At 42.4% G+C, this 23,349-nt stretch overlaps 3 protein-coding genes and 1 pseudogene across 3 annotated transcripts; 1 reads left to right on the top strand and 3 right to left on the bottom strand.

Moving 5' to 3' along the window:
• Nucleotides 1-2,160, top strand: LOC115683127 (flavanone 3-dioxygenase 3-like; annotated as a pseudogene).
• A 3,377-nt stretch (nt 2,161-5,537) lies between these two features.
• On the bottom strand, nt 5,538-6,233 carry LOC115683124 (zinc finger CCCH domain-containing protein 54). Its single transcript, XM_030607549.1, has one exon. The coding sequence runs from the start codon at nt 6,231-6,233 to the stop codon at nt 5,538-5,540; it is 696 nt and encodes a 231-aa protein (XP_030463409.1).
• Nucleotides 6,234-15,646: 9,413 nt separating this feature from the next.
• On the bottom strand, nt 15,647-16,377 carry LOC115683230 (oleosin Cor a 13-like). Its single transcript, XM_030607695.2, has one exon. The coding sequence runs from the start codon at nt 16,311-16,313 to the stop codon at nt 15,816-15,818; it is 498 nt and encodes a 165-aa protein (XP_030463555.1). The 5' UTR covers nt 16,314-16,377; the 3' UTR covers nt 15,647-15,815.
• A 1,271-nt stretch (nt 16,378-17,648) lies between these two features.
• Nucleotides 17,649-18,668, bottom strand: LOC115683204 (uncharacterized). The gene has a single exon (XM_030607660.2). It carries the CDS (start codon nt 18,536-18,538, stop codon nt 17,747-17,749), a length of 792 nt encoding a protein of 263 aa, XP_030463520.1. The 5' UTR covers nt 18,539-18,668; the 3' UTR covers nt 17,649-17,746.
• Nucleotides 18,669-23,349: the final 4,681 nt, after the last annotated feature.

Genomic DNA, 23,349 nt, shown 5'->3' with positions numbered 1-23,349 from the left:
ATGGAGGGAGGGGAGCGCTCGCATGCAGTGCCCGGAGTCCTGGAGAGCGCCGATGGAGGAAGCGGTTTAGCCCATGTACCGAAACGCTATGTCGTTCCGTCATCACATCGTCCGAATCTGTCCCCTGAGACCGCCGACGTTCCCATCATTGACTTGAGTGAGTTGAAAGAGAGCCCAGCGCAGCGCTCCACGGCAGTGGAAGCCATTGGACATGCTTGTCGTCGCATTGGAATTTTCCCCGTTAGTTTTTAGCTCAAAATTAGCTCCTTCTAGTCTCATCAACTGTAACGGCCCAACAAGTAAAAAATGCAGGCAAAAAAAAAAAAGGATCTCGAGCATGGCATAGCCACTAATTTAAAAGTTTCTGTTAGATCCTCCAAGACTTGAGAGTCTCGCATGTCGGTTCTCTAGGAGCTCCATCAGGACTCATTTCTCATTTCTAAACATCTTAAATTATCTCGTATGAAAATGTCCAATGACCCCTCGATACGACAATATTATCGTGAGACGTTATTACTAAAAAGTGTGCGAAAGACATATGTATCGATATGCGTATTTATGATCAGGACGACGCTAGTGCGATATTTTGTTTGTTAATATCGAGAATGATCATTCATGTATGCATCCTAAGTACGGCATTATTTGTGGACACGTTCCTTCGTACTGGCCAAAACAGAATAATGGCAATGAATTAACTCGAAGTGTTTTTTTTTGGTTGGGTATGGCAAAAGTCGTCAACCATGGGATTTGCCAATCAGTACTGGAGGAAGCTATTTCTGCAGCTTCAAGCTTCTTCAATCAACCTATGGAACAGAAGGTGAAGTTAATGTCCGGCGACGTACACAAGCCAGTGAGATACCGGACCGGCTTTAACTTTAAGGAGGGAGTTGAGAGGACTCAATACTGGAGGCTCTTCCTCAAGCACTATGCACATCCACTGCAAGATTGGATCGGTTCTTGGCCTGAAAACCCGCCTGCTTACAGGTACTTTTCATTTGATCTTATGGCATCATACACCCGCCATTTTTCGGTGTATGGACTGACAGTAGATTTCACTATTGGTGTCGGTTCGTTGAGATTTCTTTCATTTGAGTCATTGAATTTCATATCATGTGATCTAACGCGCCAAACTGTACCTTCATTGGACAAGCTTGACATATATTCACCTATATCGCATTTTTTCCACATTTAGTAGCATGTGGTGTTTAGTGTAGCGTCTGCTTGTAGCCACATCTATGTTCATCCTCCTTTTTTATTTTCGGGTCTTAGAATGTTCTAAAACTTCTTGCCAAACCTGATATACGTTGTCAACTCAATTTGAATTTGTACCGCTTCTTTTTTTCTGTTCAACACCATAGGACAAGCCAAGAGTTCAGGCCTAAACCACTATGGCAATTACATTTATGTCCGATGACCGAGTTGAAACATGTGTACGACGTGAAATTTGATCCCAGTAATTAGGCCAAGGGCTTCGTTTCTTAGGTCCGAATAAGTTGCCATTTCGCATTGCATTGCGGTGTTACTCAAGGAGCAAAATAATGCATTGCTAAATTGCTACTAATGTGCCTCATCTCACTACAGAGAGAAGATGGGAAAGTACTGTGCACAGGTGAGAAGAGTGGCAATGGAGCTCACGGAAGCCATCACAGAGAGCCTGGGCATTGGATCAGCCTATCTCACCCCCGGAATGTCCCATGGCATGCAAGTGATGGCTGTCAATTGTTACCCACCATGCCCCAACCCAGACCTTGCGCTAGGACTCCCTGCACATTCTGTCTACGGTTGCCTAACAGTCCTGCTACAGAGCTCGCCGGGCCTCCAGTCATGGATGTCGAGGACGGCAGCTCGTGGAAACTGTTACCCAAAATCGGCGGTGCCCTGCAGGTTCATGTTGGCGACCATATCGAAGTGCTGAGTAATGGCTTGTACAAAAGTTTGGTCCACAGGGCTATTTTGAACACTGAGAGGACAAGGATCTCTATTACTAGCCTCCACAGTTTGGGCATGGATGAGAAGATGGGCACTGCCAAAGAGCTGGTGAGTGAGCACCACCCAATGGGTTATCATGAGAGTAGCTTCCGGGATTTCCTGAATTTCTTGCCCGCCAGTGATTTTGCAGAGGGCAAGAGCTTCATCAGGACGCTTAGGACTGAGAAGTAGCTGTCTAGGCTCTTCTCCAGCTTGTCGGTTTTTCATCTTAGCTTCATCTTAGCTTAGTTTTAAGAACAAAAAGTAGTAGTTTCAACTCTTTTCAGTGTGAATGGAATGAAAAATTTAACAAATATGCAACATTGATACATCTCAGTCTAAGAGTTCCTCTATCCTATGAATGAATTAACTTATTGTACCAACCAGGCGATGCAAAAATGTTGAGTCTATTGCAATCTGTCGCTGAAATATATGCGTACTCATTCTCCAAGTTGCTTTTGGATAAAAAGAGGTTCATGTCATTTCACTTGTATGGAAGCCACCGATTTGGAAGATTGTCGATTCGCTTCTTCAGGGGATTGCGATCCTCCGAGCTGAAGTTCCGTGGGATCTCGTAGTGTTGCTGATGACATTGGAAGATCAATCCGAGCTTGAGATGCAACGTTCGAAGGTAAAGGAATGTAAGGGCGCTGCACTTGATGGTTCAAATAAGTGTGAAAGCTTCCGGGCATAAAACTCCGGAAATTTCCCATCGGGTAATATGATGATAAGGGAAAATTCCAATCTGGTGGTGGGAAATTTGGCTGTATCATCCGAATTCCTACCTGCACAATTAGTATGGTTAATACTTCCGGATATCAATGAGAAAGCATATCATTTGTTCGAAAGAAGAAGAACGATACACGCCTAATCTTTCTCTTTGAGACACAAGTAAAACACCACACTTCAACCAGTCAATACAGAGTACTTTCTGGGTTTCCTGCTTTTGCATGAGTGAAAACTCAACTTGATGTCATGAAATTGTAACATTCAAGAGTTTTGAGTGTTTGAAATCTGTGGGAATCAAGATGACCGTATCGAGGTAGTTATGATGAAGAATTAGCACCAAGAACATCGAAGTTCAGGGAAGGAAAGTAAATAAGCTCCTTCATACACCTTAACAATAAGCAATGAATTTTCCACTATATAAACCAATTATACATAAGATAGAATATGAACAAATTGTTCTTACCGGGCATGGTCCAACAGAAGAATTATCCAAGGAAAGAACTGGAAACTGGTCCACCACTTGCAGAGCATTCTGCTTCTAATAATCGACAAAAGAGAACATTAGCGACAGATTTACGATTCTTGCATGTTCATTTAAATAGACAAAGAAAGCTACACTCACCTGTGCTGCAACATCTAGAGATTTTGATGAGGTAATTGCCTGGAACAATAGAGCTGAAGACCTTAAGCCTCAAACAATGAATATTGAGGAAAATGCTAGTTCTTACGAGTTCTAGAGGCATGCCTGTGAATGTGATGTTGTGGCTTCCGTAACGTTATTTGGAAGTGTGACCGTAGAATCTGGAGAGGCATCATCCTGCATTGGAAGTCAAGAAATGAGATCGAATCGTCCTTCCAATTCTTTGTTTTTCCAACACACGATATAGCACATTAGTCTAGTTCTAAATATAAACCAGATTCGTCTTAAATGTTCTACAGAGAGAGAGAGAGAGAGAGATTACATGGTCATGGTCTTGAGAATGCAAATCAAACATGCTCGTCCGGCGCTTCTTCTTGTCGTTGATGACCTGTCGCAGAAAGTATTTTTGGGCATGACTCGCCACCTGAGTTGGCGTCCTGGTGGGCACAAAGTTCTTGCTGATTCCTCTCCAATCCCCTTTCCCAAGCTTTTTCAGACCCTCCAGAAATGTCACATGCTCCTCCACACTCCATGGTTTTCCTGAGAAACTTTCAAAAGCCCAAAGTGAACAAATTTCTCCACATTTGCTCGTTCCGAACATGACTTGTCATTTCTAATTCACAACTCCGGACCAGAACCGCTTCAGTCAATCTTTAGAATTTCAATTATTAGGATCTATTCTCAGTCATAACTAGCTACCGTCAGGTGCATCATGATGAAGATCAGACGTACAGGTTTACCGTAACAAACAATCTATTCTTGCTCTATTTCTTGTTCTTCTGTTGCCATAACACCATAAGGATAATAAGAGAGCAGAATCACATCTACTTTTTTGTTCTTGAAAAAGAAAAGAAAAGCACACACCTTTCTTCCTTTCACAAGCAGCTTTGGCTTCTTGAGAATGGTGATTGGGGTCGTCAGAGAGATAACCAGGTGGATCAGCCGCAGCTAATTCCGAGCTCTTGTTGTACGACGAAGATCTCATGTTGTCAGCGCTCGAGCTCTTCTTCATCGACGTTCGCGAATTCTCCGACACGTAGACGCCGAACAGCTTCACACACCCCTTCCCGTTGCACGTCCTCGAGTTGTGACCATTGTGCCCACAATGCGAACACTTTCGACCCCCGCACGTTGTCGCTTCCTTCACCATCTGTTTGTTTCTCTCTTTTTTAGCTGAGAAACAAAGCTTCAAAACCCTTTCGCATCAGTTTCTGGAACCAAAAATCGAACAAAACCCAATTGCGCACGGTCCCTACGAGGGTTTATGGTCGGATTTACAAACGGAGAGGACGATGGTTATGGTCGGGATTCTCGCGCAATCTTTTATCTCTCACTTTTCTTTTATATAACGATCAGGAGTAGGATATCTGATGCCTGCTCTCTCTCCTATAAAAATAACTTAAGACATTGCTGGCTTTCGTTATCTTTAAGTGGCTTAACAAAATTCAATGAATCAGATAATAAGCTGGATCCTCTAAAATCACTGGATGAGACTCACACACCCAACTAGGTAAACCTAGCTGGTTTTGGACAATTTTTAGATACAGGCCATCTTCCATTTTCTTTTTTAGAAGTATATTCTTTTACGATAGGAGGTTTAGAAAAAAAAAATTGTTGTGGTATAAAAGGGGGGCGAGGAGAGATTAAGCACGCTAAATGTAGATGATCTCTATCTAGATCATATATAATCCATCGTAATGATGCTTCGTAATCACGTCTGGATTTGATTGCATGAACACGATCAATTCTAGATAGAGTGAAACTCTTTATCACTCGAGATAGATATGCTTGTATTCGTTTCGCATTTGAATGGAGAATCCCGGTTGGATAAGGTAATTTGGCCCGGATTAAGAAATCCCGAACATCATATTGATGGGTGATATAAAACATCAGGAAGGCATTTAAAAGTGATAATCTGTCAAAAAGATAAAAAATAAAACCCATGTATATATGTATGTAACCGATTGAGTTACCCAAATTGAAAAATAAAATCCTTGTATAATCCCTTTGCCTTGTTCGGATCAAATTTCTCGGCCCAGCTGGCAGTTCCATTCAAAAAAGGGAATGAAATCGAAACCGATGTAACAAGAGCGAGATTTAATCGACATGGCTCATGCATGGGGAATCTAAACAATCCAGTTACAAAGGCTAGGACATCTCCAGGGTACAACCTGGTTTAATTTAATGTTGTTGAACTTAGCTAATTATCCACTAAATCGGAGATCCAACCAAGATGTGATAAATCCAAAACCGAGGCATCCCACCCAGATTTCACCTTTTCCAATTCACCATCACCATCGTCGTCACTGCCTCTTACGCTCAATCTCCTCAGGCTCTTCTTCAAAAGACCCGACACTCCAACACCCACTTCCACGTCAGGCTCCTCGACGTTCCCTCTCGCCGACCCGGGCGTCCTCGCCGGCGTGGCACTCCGTGATCCATCCATCTCCGCCGCACGCGACCGGTGCGGGTGGGCGTACTTGTACTTGGTCTCGGGGCGGAGCTGGTCGGGCGAGTGGGCGAAGAAGCAGACCTTGCGCTGGCAGAACTCGCCGGCGTTGCACACACGCGTGCGGTACCGGGTAGGGTGGAGCCAGTACTCGAAGACACCGTGGGCGAACTCACAGGACCCGCCCTTGAGGCAGCTGCCGCCGCGGAAGGCGGGACAGGCGACAGCGGCGTAGTGGACCTTGCGAGGGTCGCGACGCTGGGCCTTCTCGCCGCGGTGGGCGTAGGGGCACTCCGTCCAGTCGTGGCTTCGCGTCCGGGGACAGCGCTTCACTTTGTACGCGTACATGCGAAACTCGTCCGAGTTGTAAATCTCGTCCAACTTGTTGCATGCGGGGTCATCGGAGAAATCCCGACCACCATTCCGATTCTTGATTCCTTTCAACATGTTACACGACGTCGTCTGAGGAGTGACCGAATCTTTCTTCCTCTTCGATTTCTCTTTGGTCTCCGAAGAAAGAGAAAGGCGAACAATGTGTGCATGCAGGCGACAAACCGTTCAAAGAGATGGCAGTGTCTGGGGTCCGTGGTGTGCAAATAGTACTATTATCAGCCCTAGGGTTTGAGTGGAGAGTTCATGCGCGTAGGAAGATCACTGTCATATATATGTGGATGAGATGAAACGAACGACCCCCACCGAAGAGAGTGCGCAGACAGAGAGTAATCTGTAACAGAAGGGAAGGAGGAAGATCAAATAGCAGCAAAGAAATTTAAATGGCCCACGTGAAATGTGTATAGTCTTGAATTGAATGTTACGGATAATTATGGCGTAATTGACAAGGAGAGAGAGAGAGAGAGAGAGAGAGAGGGCGGGAGGGAGATAGAGATCAATGAAATAAGAAGATAATGGTGAAGAAACTACTAAAAAGATACCAACACACTTCTGAATTATACATGTAGAGAGAGAGAGAGAGAGAGAGAGGGGGGGGGGGGGGGTGTGGATGAGTGTGGAACCAGAGGGAAAGAGAGAGGATTCAATTATAGGAAAATGGGTTGGGTCGGAATTAGAAGGGAACTCTAAGCTAAGTCTTGTCTTAACCAATGTGCGAGGTTACAAGTGAACTCGACGTTTGTTGGTTTGTCGGTTTTGGGCCATGTGAGCTTGACCGTAACGGACAACGTCCTCCCAATCGGACAGTCAGTGTGTGAGGTCAGAAAGAAAGAACAAAGGAGAGAGAGACAGAGACAGAGACAGAGACAGAGTTAACGTAAGGGCGACATCAGGAGAACATGAGTGGGCACTGCGAGACAGTTGTGAGGTGATTCTGAAGAAAATCGGCCAGCTTTTGAGCCACCACCGATCGGGACTGTGTACTTGTGTCTCGCATGCCCACTTTTACACTGTTCAGACTTTGGATCGTGGCCCTTCTTTTGTCGCCGTCGATGTGGCGCAATCCTACGTGTGCGCATATATATACACATGCATTAATCTAGTGACATGGCAGAATTTGGGATCGGCCTTTAGATTATAGGGTGGGTCAGAGTCTTTTTTTTTTTTTTTTATAACCCAGGAACCTCCCGCACGGCCGACAGCCGGAGGGGTAAACCTGGAGTGACGCTAGCGCAGAACCCACCACCACGGCGCCACACTTAAGAATCCCTAACGACTACGCTATGGTTCGAACTCCGATCCCTTCGTGGGGGGACAAGAGCACAAGCCAACGCAGCCGCTGCGGGCGGTGGTTAAGATGGGTCATAGTCAATATCTATCAAACACTAAAAAAAAAAAGTAATCAATCTTTACGTTATTATCGACAAGCGATGAACTTTAATCGATGAGAATAAAATTCGATGAAAAAGGAAATCACCAATGAACAGGAAAGTATACAACTTGAAAGGAATCGTCAATATGAACATAATAGTGAACAACTTAAAAGGAATCAACAACTTGCTAATAAAGTCAACGATAGCACTACATGAAAATTATCAACGAGGGCCTTCATAAAGACTTAACAAGTTATCGACAAAGTCATTGACAACGAATAATCTGATGCATAAACATAACTTATGAGTAAAGTGGTTATGTCTATAGCCACTAATTTAAGATTTTTATAACTTCTTGTAGATAAGTATTGCTAAATAATAAAAAATCGCGCATTGTATATCTTCTTGTAATCGCAGATAAATTAGGAAGTTATTTGGGAAAAAGTACCGAAAAGGTATTAAACCTATTGTAATTGTGTCAATTCGGTTCTAAAACTTTCAATTATGTCAATTTAGTCCTAAACATTTTCACAATTTGCCAATTAAGTTCTATCAGTCAATTTTAGCCGAAAATCGCTCACGTGGACGCCAATCTATATGGCACAGTCGATGCTGACATAAACAATTTTTACAATTTTTTTAGAAAAAAAGTTGAATTTTTTATTTTTTTTTTCTTTCTTTTTATTTCCTTTCATTATCCTCGTCAGCTACTAGTGAGGGTTGCGTTCCTCGCCCAGACATTTGCCAGATCTGGGTAAGGGCGCAAAGGCCTTGCTAGATTTGGGCGAGGCCCTTGCCGACTGTGAAGCCTTGCCCAATCTAGGCAAGTGCCACCTCGCCTGCCGCTAGATTTAGCCAAGGCCATGACCCTCGCCAACGGCCGGCGAGGGCTTGTTGGCCCTCACCGACCAAAATGAAAGGAAAAAAAAAAAAGGAAGAAAGAATAATAAAAAAGAAAAGAATAAAACAATGAAAAAATATAAAAATATTCCTATAAAATGTCCACATCAGTGATTTCTGGCCAAAATTGATCAGATGTACTCAATTATGAAAAAGTTTAGGACTAAATTGGCACAATTACAATAAATTTAAGACTTTTTTGGTATTTTTCCCCATGTATTTGTTAATTCAAATTTAATAAGAAATTGTAACTATCTAATGTGTAGGGGTGTGCAACCGGATAGGGTTTAACCGGCCCACCCAAAAAACAGGTCCGGGAACCGGTTCCTGTTTGAACCGGTCCGGGAAACGGTTCTATTTTTTTCGGAACCGGTTGGAACCGGTCCGGTTCCCGGGTCTAAGTGAAAACCCACTTGGACCGGTTTTAGAACCGGTTTTAAGTAGCATTTGTTCTCTCAGTCGCTCCCTCCTCTTCCAGTTTGCGAGTCCCCTTTCTTCTGGCCCTTCTCAGTTTGCTCGCGAGAACTTGTCGCTGCGACTGCTCGCCGCTCTTCGCCACGGCTGTTCGCCGCAACCCAGCTCGTAGCATCTCGTCGCCGCGGCTGCTCGCCGCAACCCAACTTGTCGCCACAGATGCTCGCTACCTGAGTCGCCGTAACGCCGCTCGTTGCCGCTCATCGCCGGAACCCAGCTTGTCGCCCCTCGTCGCCGCCTCAATCGCCACAACCCAACTCGTCGTCGCTGCGGCTGCTCGCCACCTCAGTCGCCGCAACCCAGCTCGTCCAACCCTTACGCCGCCGCGAAGGTCGGCTCACGGTTCCCCCCCCCCCCCCCCGATCCCGCTCCCACTACTACTGTTGTTTTTAGAGCGCGTGATTTCTGTGTGACGACGAATCGATGTGGAAAAGAGACGAGAACGATCGAATCGCTTGTGACGAGGAAGTGTCGTGAAAGAGCTCGAAAAGGGAAGGGAATTGAATGTTCTGTGCACGTCGCATATTGTATTTCGATACTCTCCCCTTGCCTAAGTCCGAGTTTCAGTGACCCCAGACCTTGGATTATTTGCCGCCGCTTGAAATCTTGTGCTCTGGTTCTGTTCTCGAAGTGAATCGGCAACGGTGGCTGATGTTCCCATCTTCCCCTTTGCTAAAAAAGCAGTTGAGATGACCTTAGACCAGGCCCCTTCTTTGATTAACCAAGCCTTGTGTTTGAATAGCCTGGGTGAGGATGATTTGCAAGATTGGAGAGGGACAATATGGATCTTTAGATCTGTTGTCACTGCCTGTCGTGTCCTTCATCAAAGCCGCTCTTTTACTTCGAGAAGTTTCCGAGGGGATGGGTTGGGATTTTGGTGTTTAGGAAGAAGGTGCTTGTGGATTGTTTATTTTGCTCCAAATTTCTGAAAGAAAAAAAAAACAGGTTATCGGGTAGACGTGGAACCGGACAGGAAAAACAGGTTCCAAAACAGGGTATAGGGAAAACAGGGTAGGTTTCAGGTTCCAGATCTGGACCCTACCCACCCTGGAACCGATCAACCCAACTAATGTGGGCTATAAATATTAGGGGTGAGCAATGAGAAGTGCCTAGATCGGACCAAATCGGCCAGTTTTAGGCGGTTCCTAGTTCCATAAATTGAAACTGGTGATTTTCGGTCCGGTTTTCAATTCCAAGGGTGGAACCGCCCACCCAAACCGGTTATTTTTTTTATTTTTTAAAAATCTTTAAAGAAACCCGAAATCCTAATCACAATCACACATTTCACACTCGCTTTTCCCATCACTTGTTCCCTCTCATACTCGCTATTTCCCTCTCGGCTCTCACATGGCTCACGCCTCTTTCGCATCACAAATCTTAATCACTCCTTCCCTCTCGCGCCTCTCTCGCTTGACTGTCACTCACGACTCCCAACTCTCTCGATCACTCTCTTAGTAGGAGAGACAATCACGAGATTGCAAGCGGCGATCCGAAATTGAGCTTGGACTTGGCGTTTGAGAGGATAAACGTTGAGCAGAGGGCAAGCAATCAAGCGGGACATCACTTGATAGACCCAAGGGGTGTACGACGTTGCAATGGCGACGAAGTGACAGGTAGGGCTACAAAATGTGTAGTGCGTGCACATAAGGCACGAAAAGGCTCGCGACGGGGAGGACTGATGCAAGATTTTGAAGCAATTGTCGCACAAACTCCTAGTTGAAGAAGAAGAAGAAGAAGAAGAAGAAGAAGAAGAAGAAGGTGGTTGTTTGGTGAAACGAAGAGTAGAGTAAAGAAGAATAGGAGAGTCCCTAAGGACGATTTGGCCACCTTGCAGCAGCTAAGCCACCACGAGAGCCTGCCCACTACCTTCGATCTCAGCGAGGTTCCTTTGCTTTCCTACTAAACACTACCTATTACGGAGGATTGGTCACGAAGCATTCATGGATTTTTATCATGGATGAACTTGATTATGTTTCATCAATTACAAAACCATGGGTAGTAAGTCAGTTGTGATGCATCCGGTTCCATTGAACCACCTGGAATTGCTCCGATTCCCAATTCCAGAAACGGGGAATCGGTCCTCCTGGTCTGGTCCGGTTTCCAGCTCCAAAGTGGGAACCAAACCGCTCGGGAACCAATTATCCCTACCGCATATGTTGGTGGTACAAGGACTTATATGGTAGTTGTGGGGAAAAGTACCAAAAAAGTCATAAACCTAGTATATTGATATCAATTCAGTCACAAACATTTCAATTTGACCAATTTACCATAAACATTTTCACATTGGTACAAATTAAGTCCATCCAGGCAATTTACGCTTGCAATTGCTAACGTGGCTGACCATCTTACGTGGCACGGTTAGCTCTAATGTAGACATTTTTTTTAAAAAATAAACATTTTTCGAATTTTTTATTAATTTTTTTCTTTTTCTTTTTCTTTTTCTTTTTCTTTTTTTCTTTTCTTTTCCTTCTTTTCTTTTCTTTTTTCCTTATTTCCCTCCACCAATTGCTAGCCGCCACAATAGCTGACAGAGGTGGCCGGCCGCCGGCGAGGGCAAGGGTCGGGATGCCTTCGCCGGCCTTTGGCAAGGGCCGATAAAAGCTGGACGAGGGTCCCCTGGCGAGGGGACCTTCGCCAAGCCCTTGACAGAGACCGGCAAGGGCTAGGACGCCATCGCAAGCCTCGCTTGGGTGAGGTCGCTCCTCACTTGATTTGGCAAACGGAGCAAGGAAGGTTATGTAGGATTAGGATCGGGGACAGAATTGGAATGTGAGCGAAGAGAGGCCATGGACACCAAGAGCAAGTGCGAAGAAGAAGAAGAAGTGGTTGGGCAAATAAAGGAGCTTGTTATTACAAAGCAAGGGACCAAAGCATCAATATGCCATGTCCGTGGAGCTGCGACGCGAGTAGCAATCACCAGATCCTCGCTCGTCACTCGCCAGAGGCCGGCGATGACCGCTGTCACCTATGGCCACTAGGGCGTCCCTGCTCTCGCCCTCGCCGGCAACCTCTACCAGCATCTTGGAGCTGGCGACTGGCCAAGGGAAATAAGGAAAAAAAAAAAGCAAAAAGAAAAGAAGGAAAAGAGAAGAAAAAAATATTTAAATAATTCAAAAATTATTTAAAAATTTAAAAAAATGTCTAAATTAGTTAGTCGTGCCACGTAGGACGATCAGCATCCACATCAGCAATTTCTAGCCTTAATTGGTCGAATGAATTGAATTGGTCAATTGGTATCAATGTGAAAAGGTTTAAGACTAGGACGTGAACGCTCCCCGTGCCTCGCACCTCGACTTCGGGAAAGACATGAGCCTCTCCCCCATCGCCTACGGCGGCAAGGGGATATACTACTTCATCAAGCAGTTCGTCTAGTTGGAAAAATCGGGCCACATCAATGGCTGCCACTTGCATGTTCTATGAAAGATCAGTGCGTAGGCGAAGTTTGCCGAGTACATTGGGAGAGTGAATCTGAAAATTACGGATTTGAGGAGGCTTTGGGAGGACAAGGCGTGCGTTGAGTAGGGCATCGAGATCGCGACATCGAGGGGGATTAGTTACAATGAGGAAGAGTTGAAGTTGAGGAAGCTTTTTTTTTTTTTGTCGGAAAGTTGAGAAAGTTGAGAGAGAAGAAGTTGATGAAGAAGCTATCCGTGATTCTGAACTTGCCAAGCCGGAAGGCCTTCCGGCTCAAGCCCTCGCTGGACTTGAAGCACTTGAGGCAGCAATGGTGGTTTTGCTCGTGACCTTCGCGGCAAGGGTTTTGGTGGTGGTCAGGGAGGGGGCGAGCTGCGGTAGTGCTCGAGAGTCGATGGTTCCATGGAGTTGTAGAGAGAGAAGGAAAGAGATCTGACCAAACTGGTAGAGAGAGGAAGAGAGACTTTCCTATTTTCTAACGGTGGGCCCCACAATTTCACTTGTCGTCGACTGAGTGGGCTAGTGCAGAGATGACGTGGCATCACAGTTGCACCTAATATTTTCTCGTTGCTTGAGAGTTGTCCCTTGAAGTAGCGGCCGAGACAATCACAGCAAACTCGGGTTGTGGAGCGTTGAAAATCGGGCTGATGTGGAACACTGTCCAACCTAGCTGCAGACTCCGAGAAGTGGTTGGTCCTGGAGGTTGATGGAGACAGGAAATTAGGGTTACTAGAGAAGTCGTTATTGCTACTCACGACCCCGAAAATATTATCTAAGATGGAAGGGAAATCAAACACCTAAGAAGATATGTTGTGATTGTCATTGCCGAAGTCCAAGTTCTGAGTAATAACTGTGTGGCCTTAACGGAAGTCGAAGGCAATGTCTGGTGATCGGGTTTGGTTTTATTGGGGTTGGAGTTGCATGATTTGGAGATGGGCCGCGTTGACAGAGGCATTGGAATCAGTTTGGTTTTCAGCCGGCGGCGGAGGAGGGATGGCAGCGAGAGGAGCGTTGCACGGGTGCCTTCCGTGGTATGTGATCTGGAAGGCAGTAGGGTCGGATCTTTGCACTTGCTTGGGAGCCAAACAACCTTGGACATATCTATGAGTGCACCTATAGTAGTGCATGGACATTATGTATGGGAAAATTATCGATGAGAGCTGGATACGGAGGCAAAAGAAAACATGATCAAACTTGTGTGCACTCATAGCTGAGCTACTCCGAAAGTCATTCAGTTATATTTTAAACTTTAGTAGTCTAAGGATGAGAGACATGATAGTGACGTGGAAAGCTGCCAAATAGAACTAGCTGCTGATAACTGAAAGTTTTCTTAGGCAATCGTGACACGAGAAAAAGATGGTGGACCATGAAACAACCCATCGAGTATAAAATGATGATCAACATGATGAAAATGATTATGCTGCTAAATTAATACATCTTTTGTCCAGTCTTCTTGAGACGACCTAACTTTGCTTCGAAGAAAAAATGGAAGAGATATGTCTAGTCTTGTCCCATGACTCGAGGACAAGTATCGAGTTCCTCCATTTTTAACATTTTCAAGGATGCGGCTTATCTCAAGTCCATCATTGCGACATGTTGGAGGTCAATTTGGACTAGGAGTGAGAAAGCCAAGACATGAAGGTGTTTACTTTGAACAAGGCAATAATGTTTTGCACATGATTTGCCCATTTTATGCATACAATCACGAGTACATCTCAAATTAATCAAATGTTTGCAAGCTCGAAATTAAATGTAAAAGTGATATTCAGAAGTGCTAATCTAAAAGCCCCCAAATGCCAAACTCAATCAAATCCACAGGGTATTTTGGAGCGAGTTTAAGCTCAATAAATAAAAGCTCCAAGTCTAAAACAAGAATTTTACTCATCACTCGACCAAAGAGCATAACGACAAAATAACAAATAATGGGTAATGTCACATATCATTTCGAGAAATTATTATGATTCATAAAATCCCAATCATAATACAATATATACTAGCTAACTTATTGCTTCAATATTTACATACTCATAATTGGACAATTCAATCGCCCGAGAAATACCACATGTATTCTACATGATTTGAGAATTTGTAACCCAATCCCAATCTAGCGTATTAACCATTTCGTCTCTGTGGGCACGTATCAATACATAAATCCACAAAATTATCAAGGTTCCACATATTCCACCATTATAGTCATGAAAGCCATTACAAGCACTACCCAACCATGTAAAATTTCCCAACACTTTGTCCACTACAGTTAAGAAGATCAACCTACTGTATACAAATAGAATGAGAAGTGTATATCTTGATATGATTAAGTAAGTGAGATATCGTACAAACATAACGGTTCATCTAAATATATGAACCATATATAAAGTAGAGGCAATAAATATGCTTTACGGTGAAAATTACAGCCAAGGCCGGCAAGTTAACAAAATGATATATAGTAATTTGCGGCACTGGACAACCTAAGCTGGTACAAAATTTGGACGAAAATTAAGGGGAAATTGTAAAAGAGAAATGAACGATAGGTTGAAATCGTAAGAGAGTAGATCGGGTGACTGTCGGCAAAACTGCTCAAATGGATAGGGTCAGATTCGAGGTGGGTGGGACCTAAGTTTGTTAGGTAAGCAATGCTTATTAAATAAATATTTAAAAATATTATTTGTATTGCTTATAAAAATGAAGTGAAAGAAAATATTTTTATCATCTATAAAAATATTTAAATAATTGTTCGTTGATAATAAAAATAATTTTTATTGATTAATTATTTTAATTTGCGAGAACTGCTACTAATTATTTTAGTACAAACGGACTCTTAAAATAATGAGCATAACAGAGTTTTCAAAAGAGATCAATTAATTCCTATCAAAGTATTGAGTTATTTTGATTTGAAATGTGCAATTGACTTGCGGTTTAAGCTCCATTTATTTAGTGAAAAATGAGTAGTTTCAAAAATATTTTTCTAAAATAATCGTTTATATTGCTTGAATAATTAATCAATAAAAAAATATTCTACAACAATTTGTGACTTAATATCTCCATAAACTCGATTTTCTTTCATTTATTTAAGCAATATAAGTAATTTTCTTTTTCATTTATGTAAGCAATTTTTTTTTAAATGTTTTCCAAAATAATCATTTTCCACGTTTGTTAAACCTAAATTCAAATTTCATCCACCCACCAACTAAGAGGATTATATAAGACCGGTCGTAAAGATTTTACTTTCTACATGCGATTTTTATTCTAATTTACCAATGAATTGACACCAAACAAAGATTTACAAGATTGAAGAGCACACTTTGTCGTCCATCAATTCAATATTGACAAAAACTCACATACAACAAGAAGAAGAAACCACACAGACCAGAGTAATTGAAAACGACGCAGCACGTCGGGGCCCAGAATCTGTCCTCATGATCTCTACGTTACGCACACAGAGACCAACACCGACATGCACTGCATTACACATTACACACTAAGAAAGAAAGAAAGATTTCATGATATAGACCGCCAAATGAACTGGTTCGTTTATATATTCCCTCTTCGATTGGCTTGTGAGATGCTGCTGCCCGAACTGCTCAGCCCTGTCCTTCATCTCGCGCGCCTTGCTTGTCAGCTTCATCCGCGCCTGGTCTAGCTGGTCTGCCCCCGGTGGGTGCTTCCCCGTCACATACCTGTATATCCACGACAGCACCGTCACCGCCGCCACCCCGAACCCTCCCGATGCCAGGAACCCCATGATCAGCAGCCCCACTGTGATCACCGCAGGGACGAGCACCGGGCTGAATATCACCAGCAGCGGCGTAGCGATGGTGAGCGCGATCACCGTGCCCGCGAGGATCAGGCCCGACAGGACGAGCAGGGATCCGCCCGCGGTGACGGCGGTCACAGCCTTGACCACCTGATGGGACAGGGGCTGTTGCTGCTGGTGGTGCTGGTACTGATGTTGGCCATAAGGGTGATGCTCCGCCATGGTTATTCAGAGACAACACAAACGCAAACTCTATCCAGCAGGGGAGATTGGCAAGGCGAGAGAGAGGGAGAGGGAGGGAGTGAGTAAGAGAGAGAGGGAGGGCAAGTGTTGTGGGAGGGAGTGTCGCGTGTTCTCGAGCTTCTCATGCAGGCGTTGCATGTCGCCATGAGTCGTTGCCTCGCGACACGTACGTTATTTCCTCGTCCTTTTCTGAGTCTGATGTTTCCCTTATCTTTTCCTCTTTTTCTTCAAAAAGCCTTCTCCGTTTCCGTTTGAAGGCTGATCGAATCTATGAGAAAGTAGTCGAATCATATTGGCAAAGTCAGACGGAGAGCGTTATTTGGATCCGGTAATTATGGTGATTTTGGTAAACGTCGTAGGTACACAACTTGACGTGTCACGATGCCAAAATAAAAAGGTCCTTAATTAAAACCATTGTGCATGTAGACAATCACGGCCTTCTGATGAACAACCGAGTCTGATGCAATAGTACCACCAGAAGGAAATCAACAATTGCACTAGCAATAATAAAAGTTTATTCTAAATTCACTACTCATCGCACATTAATCTTATGGTGATCAGTCTCAAATTTGAGTAGCTCAGCTCCAGCTCATGACCTCAAACGATATTTTGTTTCTTCCCTAGAAGTCCCGTATATAGATCATCAGCTACCAAAATCACAATCCAATGGACGCACATTTATGAAGTTTAGGAGAGGAGGTTAAGTGCATGTTTAGACCAATAAGTTTTTTGCTTTGTACGATTAGATCCCAAACTTCTATTCTGTTTGATCAAGTTCTCTAACTTTCTAGATTTGTGCGATTTGATCCTCAAATGCTTTAGTTTATGCAATCGAACTTTCTAACTTTCTGAATTTGTACTTCACGCATAGGGCAAACTGCTTCAGTTACAAAAGAGATTCACCGAGTGTTATCTTCAAATGTGCCACTTGACTTCCATGTGGTGCCGCGACTTTTTAGCTCTTTCTTAGGCTTTTGACAGATCACTGACTCAGGTAAAAAAGCCTAAATCTTTTTATTGATGCAAATTCAGTCATATACCTTTCAACCGGACTAATTTGATCATAAACTTTTTGCATTTGTATAAATTAGTCCATCTGACCAATTTTGGTCAGAAATCGCTGATGTGAACGGCGGCCATCCTACATGGTGCAGCCAGCGCTGACGGGGACAACAAACTGGACATCCAGGTCTTGTTTGACCATCTTAATTCTTAGTGGACATACCCCTTAATTGTTACGTGAGAAATTAAAGTATGCGCAATCCTGAAGATTCAAAAATGCGATTGTGCATGGATGCATTGTATGTGAAATACTGATGAACAACATAACCTATTAATCACTACAAATTAATAGCATTTCTCATGTTTATCCAACAAAAGCAAACCAAAAGAGGAGAAAATCTGAGATGTGATTACATATTTTTGGGCTTGGCAGTAGAGAAGGGCTGAACATGGCAAGTCTTATGATCACCACAGAGCCTGGGCTTCATGCGCCAAAGGAAGAGATTCTCCATTCCACACCCTTTCTGAGCTCCACTAGCTTGTGTTGTTGCCGATCTCCTTGATGATACCACTTCTTGTTCTTTGTACCTACATGATGAGCTCACCTGCCTCTTGCAACAATTCAAGTCCTTGGTCTCGTCCTCGCTACGGGAAGGATGGCGATGGTAATTAGTAAGGGCTGAAGACGCCGCTGCCAACGCTAATGCACTGGCGTCCGGGAGGAACCGGTTGATCATGAAGTTGGGCGACGCGTCCTTGCCGCATGACTCCGCAATCTTCAACTTCAGCTGGTCAATATTATCGTTCGCCCTGTGTACCGGTCTCTCAGCTCTCTCGAGGATATCTATTGCCTCCGACAGCGAGAACACGTCCATAGCATTAGAAAACACATCGTCTTCATTATTTAACGAGGAAACGTCGCCACTGTCATCGTCACCATATCCTTTCAGTCTCAAGGCCATCTGCGGTGGAGGACGAGGGCAAGGCGTGTCTGCATCCTTCGCCGAGTCGCTCGCCGTCACGTCATCGATGCTCTTCTTGGGCTTGCCCGGAGCTTGTTCCCATGAGAACGGAATGCCATCACTGACCCCTCTTCTCGATGATGCCTTGTTGATGCAGCAAGATGACTGTGGAGGACGCCTGGTGGATAGAATTGGGGCATTGAGGTCGAGTGCTGTCGGATGATATTTCTCACTATTCATTGCTTTTTGTGTGTTTCATTAGCCATTTCCATTGGCATTGTAGATATGCTATCACGCTCCTTTGTATGGGCAAAAGAAGAAAAATTAGATCTATAGTAGCTGGAATAGTACTTCACTAGAAGGACCAACATCATGCTGATGAACATGTAGAGAGAAGGCCAAAAAGTGGAAGGTTGATAATAAATGTAAGTTGGAGGGAACTTGTGATGATGCAGTTGGAGAAAAGGTAGGAGCAAACCCAAACCCGTGCAGTTCTTTATTAGGGTCCCTCACTTTTCCTAAGCACGTACATTTCAAACACCTGAAGAAACAGGAACCAAGAGTTAGATGACCTAATGGCAATCTAATTTTATTATTCGAGCATACACCGCTCGATCATTAGAAGCGCTCAGCGATCAAAAAATGTTCATCAGATCGGAAAACAGTTTCATAGGAAAGAATTGACACTATCACGTATTTCTATTTCTGTTGTTTAGTAAGTATAAACAAGAAAATCTCGATGCTTGTGATGGACATGGTATATCTATTGCTCCCATGAATGGAGAGGGGAAAATACCATAAAAGTTATAAATTAATTGCATTGGTATCAATTCAATTATAAACTTTTCAATCGAACTAATTTAGTCATAAACTTTTTTACATTTGTACCAATTCAATCAGTTCAATCAATTTAGACCAGAAATCGCTGATGTAAATCCCAGTCGTCTTACGTAACACGGTCGGCTAACGTGGACATTTTTTCAAATATTTTAATAAATTTTGAATTTCTTAATAATTTTTTAAAAAAATTCCCTTTTTTCCGACCACATGCCAAAGAAGAAAGAGAAGGAAAAAAAAGAAAGGAAAAAAAGGGAAAAAAAAAAGAGAAAACTTTTGTAAAAAGATTATTAAAAATATCCACGTCAGTGCATGCCGTGTCACGTAGGATGATCAACATCCACATCAGCGATTTTCGGCCTAAATTGGTCAGATGGACTCAATTAGTACTAATGTGAAAAGGTTTAGAACTAAATTGATCCAATTGAAAAATTTAAGACTAAATTGATATCAATTCAATAGGTTTATGACTTTTTGGTACTTTTCCCGAATGGAGAGACCACAATTTGACCTCTCTCGCTTAAATTGTAATATGTTTTATTCATCCACTTAATCTTAAACTAATGAGATAGTAAGAGTTTCCATCATCTACCATTTAAACCAACTTTTATATTTTTGTGCAACAAATATTTTGAAAATCGAAATCATTATTCTCGTAAAGTTGTTTCACCGAAAAGTGTTGACGAAATATCTTTTAAAGTATTGATAAATCGAGGTGTAAATCGACAAAGGATATGAAGGGTTGGACAAAAAAGTAAATGACAATGAATTTAAAGGTACGATAACCGAAGGCAATTGCGATCAACCAGTTAGATGGTAGGAAAATAAAGATAAAAGATAAATTTACGTGAACTTGAGTTTTGTGATTAACTGGGGCTACTTCACTATGAGTACAATGCGTCTATTGATAAGCCACAGTTGACAGTTATAAACGGTTATTGAATTTACAAAGATAACTTCATAATCCTATCTTCAGTATAATACTTCATAACCCTATTTGCGATTACACGAAGTTACAACAACACTTATCCATAAGAAATTACAAAATCCTAAAATAGCGGTAATAAACATAACCACCCAGTAGTTACCTATTATTTAACTAAACTTTTATCTAAAAAAAGTTACATATCCAAAAATATCGTTACTCGGCGACTGTCTGGTGAGTTGTCGATACTTTTCAAGCTGTCGACCGTTCTTTTCATCAACGACTTTCGCTGTTCACCAAACTTTATTTTTACCGACTAAGCACGTCACTTGTCGCTAATAATCAAAAGTTGATCAGTTTTTAATGTCCACAAAAACATATGCGAAGCAAATATCCTCGAGGCACTCAATGGCATGACCTTTTAGAATTTTCCACTCCAACATTCACGTGGCAACGGAGGGAGTCAAGCCATGTATAAACACGTGAGCACCAGGCTGGATGGTTGTAATGCTTGACAAGCGATTGTGATCGTGGCCCCGTCTAGTCCATATAAAAATACTATATCCATCCAGGTCAGTACGTCTCGTGTATCACGATGACTCGTGAATATGAAGAGGAGGTGCTCGTGTTGAGGACCGTATGACTTGTTGACTCTGTGACTTCGATGAAGCTTTTCTCGTGCCGACTTGACCGAATCATTCGTTTCTGTGAGCCGTTTTTTCTGTCCATTCGTAGATCGGCCGGTGGTTTTGGACGGGAAGTTGGAACGGCTCGGTCGAGATTGCTTTGGACCGACCCGGTAGTATGTACTGCAATCAAGGAGCTAATTTGCCTGTCGATTGTGATCCAACCCTCTCAAGAAATAGGAGAAAGAAAGAACAAGGAGAAACGCACCTTTCGACTCGAATATATCTTCTCTTTTTCTTGACCTGGTAGCCTGACAAAAGATTCACGAAATTGATTTGTTTAAGATATTTAATCATAAGAATCCGACCAAAAAAAAAAGATATTTAATTATAAGACAAAAACCACCAAAAATCCTAAATAATGCGTATCGTGATATCGAAAAATCATAAATTTGTACCTACGTGGCACATTTACCCTCTGTCAAAATTTCATCAATGATAACCGTTAAAAATTTACCTACATGGACGTCAGAATGCAAACAATGTTGACATTACCGCCCCATAGCTTAAGTGAAATAAAAACGAAGTTATTTTAACTGAAAAATCATTTAACGGAATCTTGACGGATGGTAAATATATTACATATGTGCGAGTTTGAGATTTTTTATGTCACAAGAAAATTTTTAGGGCAAATGTGTCATAATAAGTATAGTTTGAGACTTTTGGTATCACAAAAGAAAAGTTTAAAATAAGCGTGTTACAGTAATTATGATTTATTACTTTTTGTGGCTTTTTTTCCTTATTATTAAGCATTAACCCCTTTTATTTTTTTGGTCAGATAAGCATGAACTTTGAAGGGTAAAAGCTTAAGGTTGAAAATTCGAAAAATGCTTGGATTTCGAGCCTAACAAAACAATTGACCAACGTGGCCCCACGTACCTTTCTATTTATTTGACTATATAGATCAACAAATTGTCCACGTCTGCAGTTAAAGCCACTTGTAGTAGGGGGGAAATATCGCGGCAAGAGAGAACAGGCACGACACGAATCGGAGGGTTCTAGGCAATAGCGAGAGGGTGGCCCACTTCGACAAAAAGGCGACCCCCCCTTCTTGTCTTGTAGATGGGGCCCACCAAAGCAAAGAGAGAGATATGCGCGCAAAACACACAAAGCAACTTCCGTCGTTTCTGGATTGGTGATTAGATTACGTGAGAATTCAAAGTTTTGACCCCAAGAGTCAAAACTTCAAACGCACATGGCTTTTGAATTCCGCGACGGGATCCCTTGTTGTCAAAACAAATCCGTGCCCCCCTTTTCCTTATTTTAATTCGTAAAAGGCTCTAAAACTCCAATTACTTCTTCTAATCAGATCATCAAACTGATAAGATGTGTAGCTAAATCTTTGGATTTGTAGAGTTTTCCAATTGAAACCCCGGAGTACCGGTTCGAATTAGTTGAAGCTAAAGCACCATTTGATGTGGACGAAAAGCTTATGCTGCCGGGATCATAGACTAAACTGAAGGACTTGAGTGGAAAAATCCCATATGTTCAAAGACCCGGTTTCGAGAATTTCGAATTCATGCAACAGATTACGAAATGAGCGCAAGATCTTAAAACTAAATGACTATTGAATCTTAGGTCCATATTTAATATCGAGATAATTGATTTCTTTATAGCAATATAGCCTTTTAAGTTATAAACGAATATATATTATTCATCATCAAGCTTTAAATGATCATATGCGTGTATTACAAATACTTATATATCACATGCACATACATATTTTGAAAATAATTTGTTTTCACAATTAAAATTAACTTTTCGAGGTTTCGTTGCTTTAATCCTAGAACGAAACTAAGGATGTTTAGAACGTGAAAAGGAAAATCATCTTTTGTAGTTTTGATCAGATAAAGTATTGAAAATGTTGTTGTTACTTTTAACGCTTATTTGAAATTTGAGGGGCCCGGAGTCGTTCATTTCCTATGACAACAGCAACAAAAATAAACTTATATTTCAAAATCCAAACCGGCTTTAAAGTCCAATTCTCACTTTGCATAAGCTCTGTGAAATCAATCAGCTTCAGGGTTTGTAGTTCCTGGCTGGTTTGTCGACATGGCCAAAGTAGCCCACGAATAGTAATGGCAACGGTTTTCAAATTTTTGCGACAAACGCATCGAATCATTTACAAAATCTGAGCATAGCTAACTTAGAGTTAATTATGCAAAAAATCCTCAGCAAACACACACAAAAGATCGAATGAAATACGTATCCTTTTCGAACGCAAGCTGTTTGAAAATGCGCTCGATCCTCGCTTGAAGCTTTATACCACTCCAACCCTAATAAAATTTAGATGAAAGCAAATCACATAGCTGTCTAAGTAGAGAGCTCACGGTTGAGTAAAGCTTATTTGGAGATGTAGGTACGTACGTGTTCCTTCGAGATGAGTGCACCTCCAAGTCAAGCAGCGCACTGTTGGAGCGCCACACAAAGTCAAGCCCCACTCATTTTCCTCCCACATTTGTCCAACAGAAATTGATTAATATTCTTATCCATTCTTAATATTTTAATCCCCCCATGTTGATTATGATCCAGAGTTAAATAATTATTTTCGTGCCTCCCGTTAATTCCTGTTCATGGAAAGATTTGATATGGAAGCACCCTGG

This window comes from Syzygium oleosum, unplaced genomic scaffold, assembly GCF_021117445.2.
Source record: "Syzygium oleosum isolate NSW1041296 unplaced genomic scaffold, Sole_v2.1 Sole_v2.31, whole genome shotgun sequence".
In the NCBI taxonomy this organism is placed as follows: Eukaryota; Viridiplantae; Streptophyta; class Magnoliopsida; order Myrtales; family Myrtaceae; genus Syzygium; species Syzygium oleosum.
This window is presented reverse-complemented; position numbering and strand designations above follow the sequence as displayed.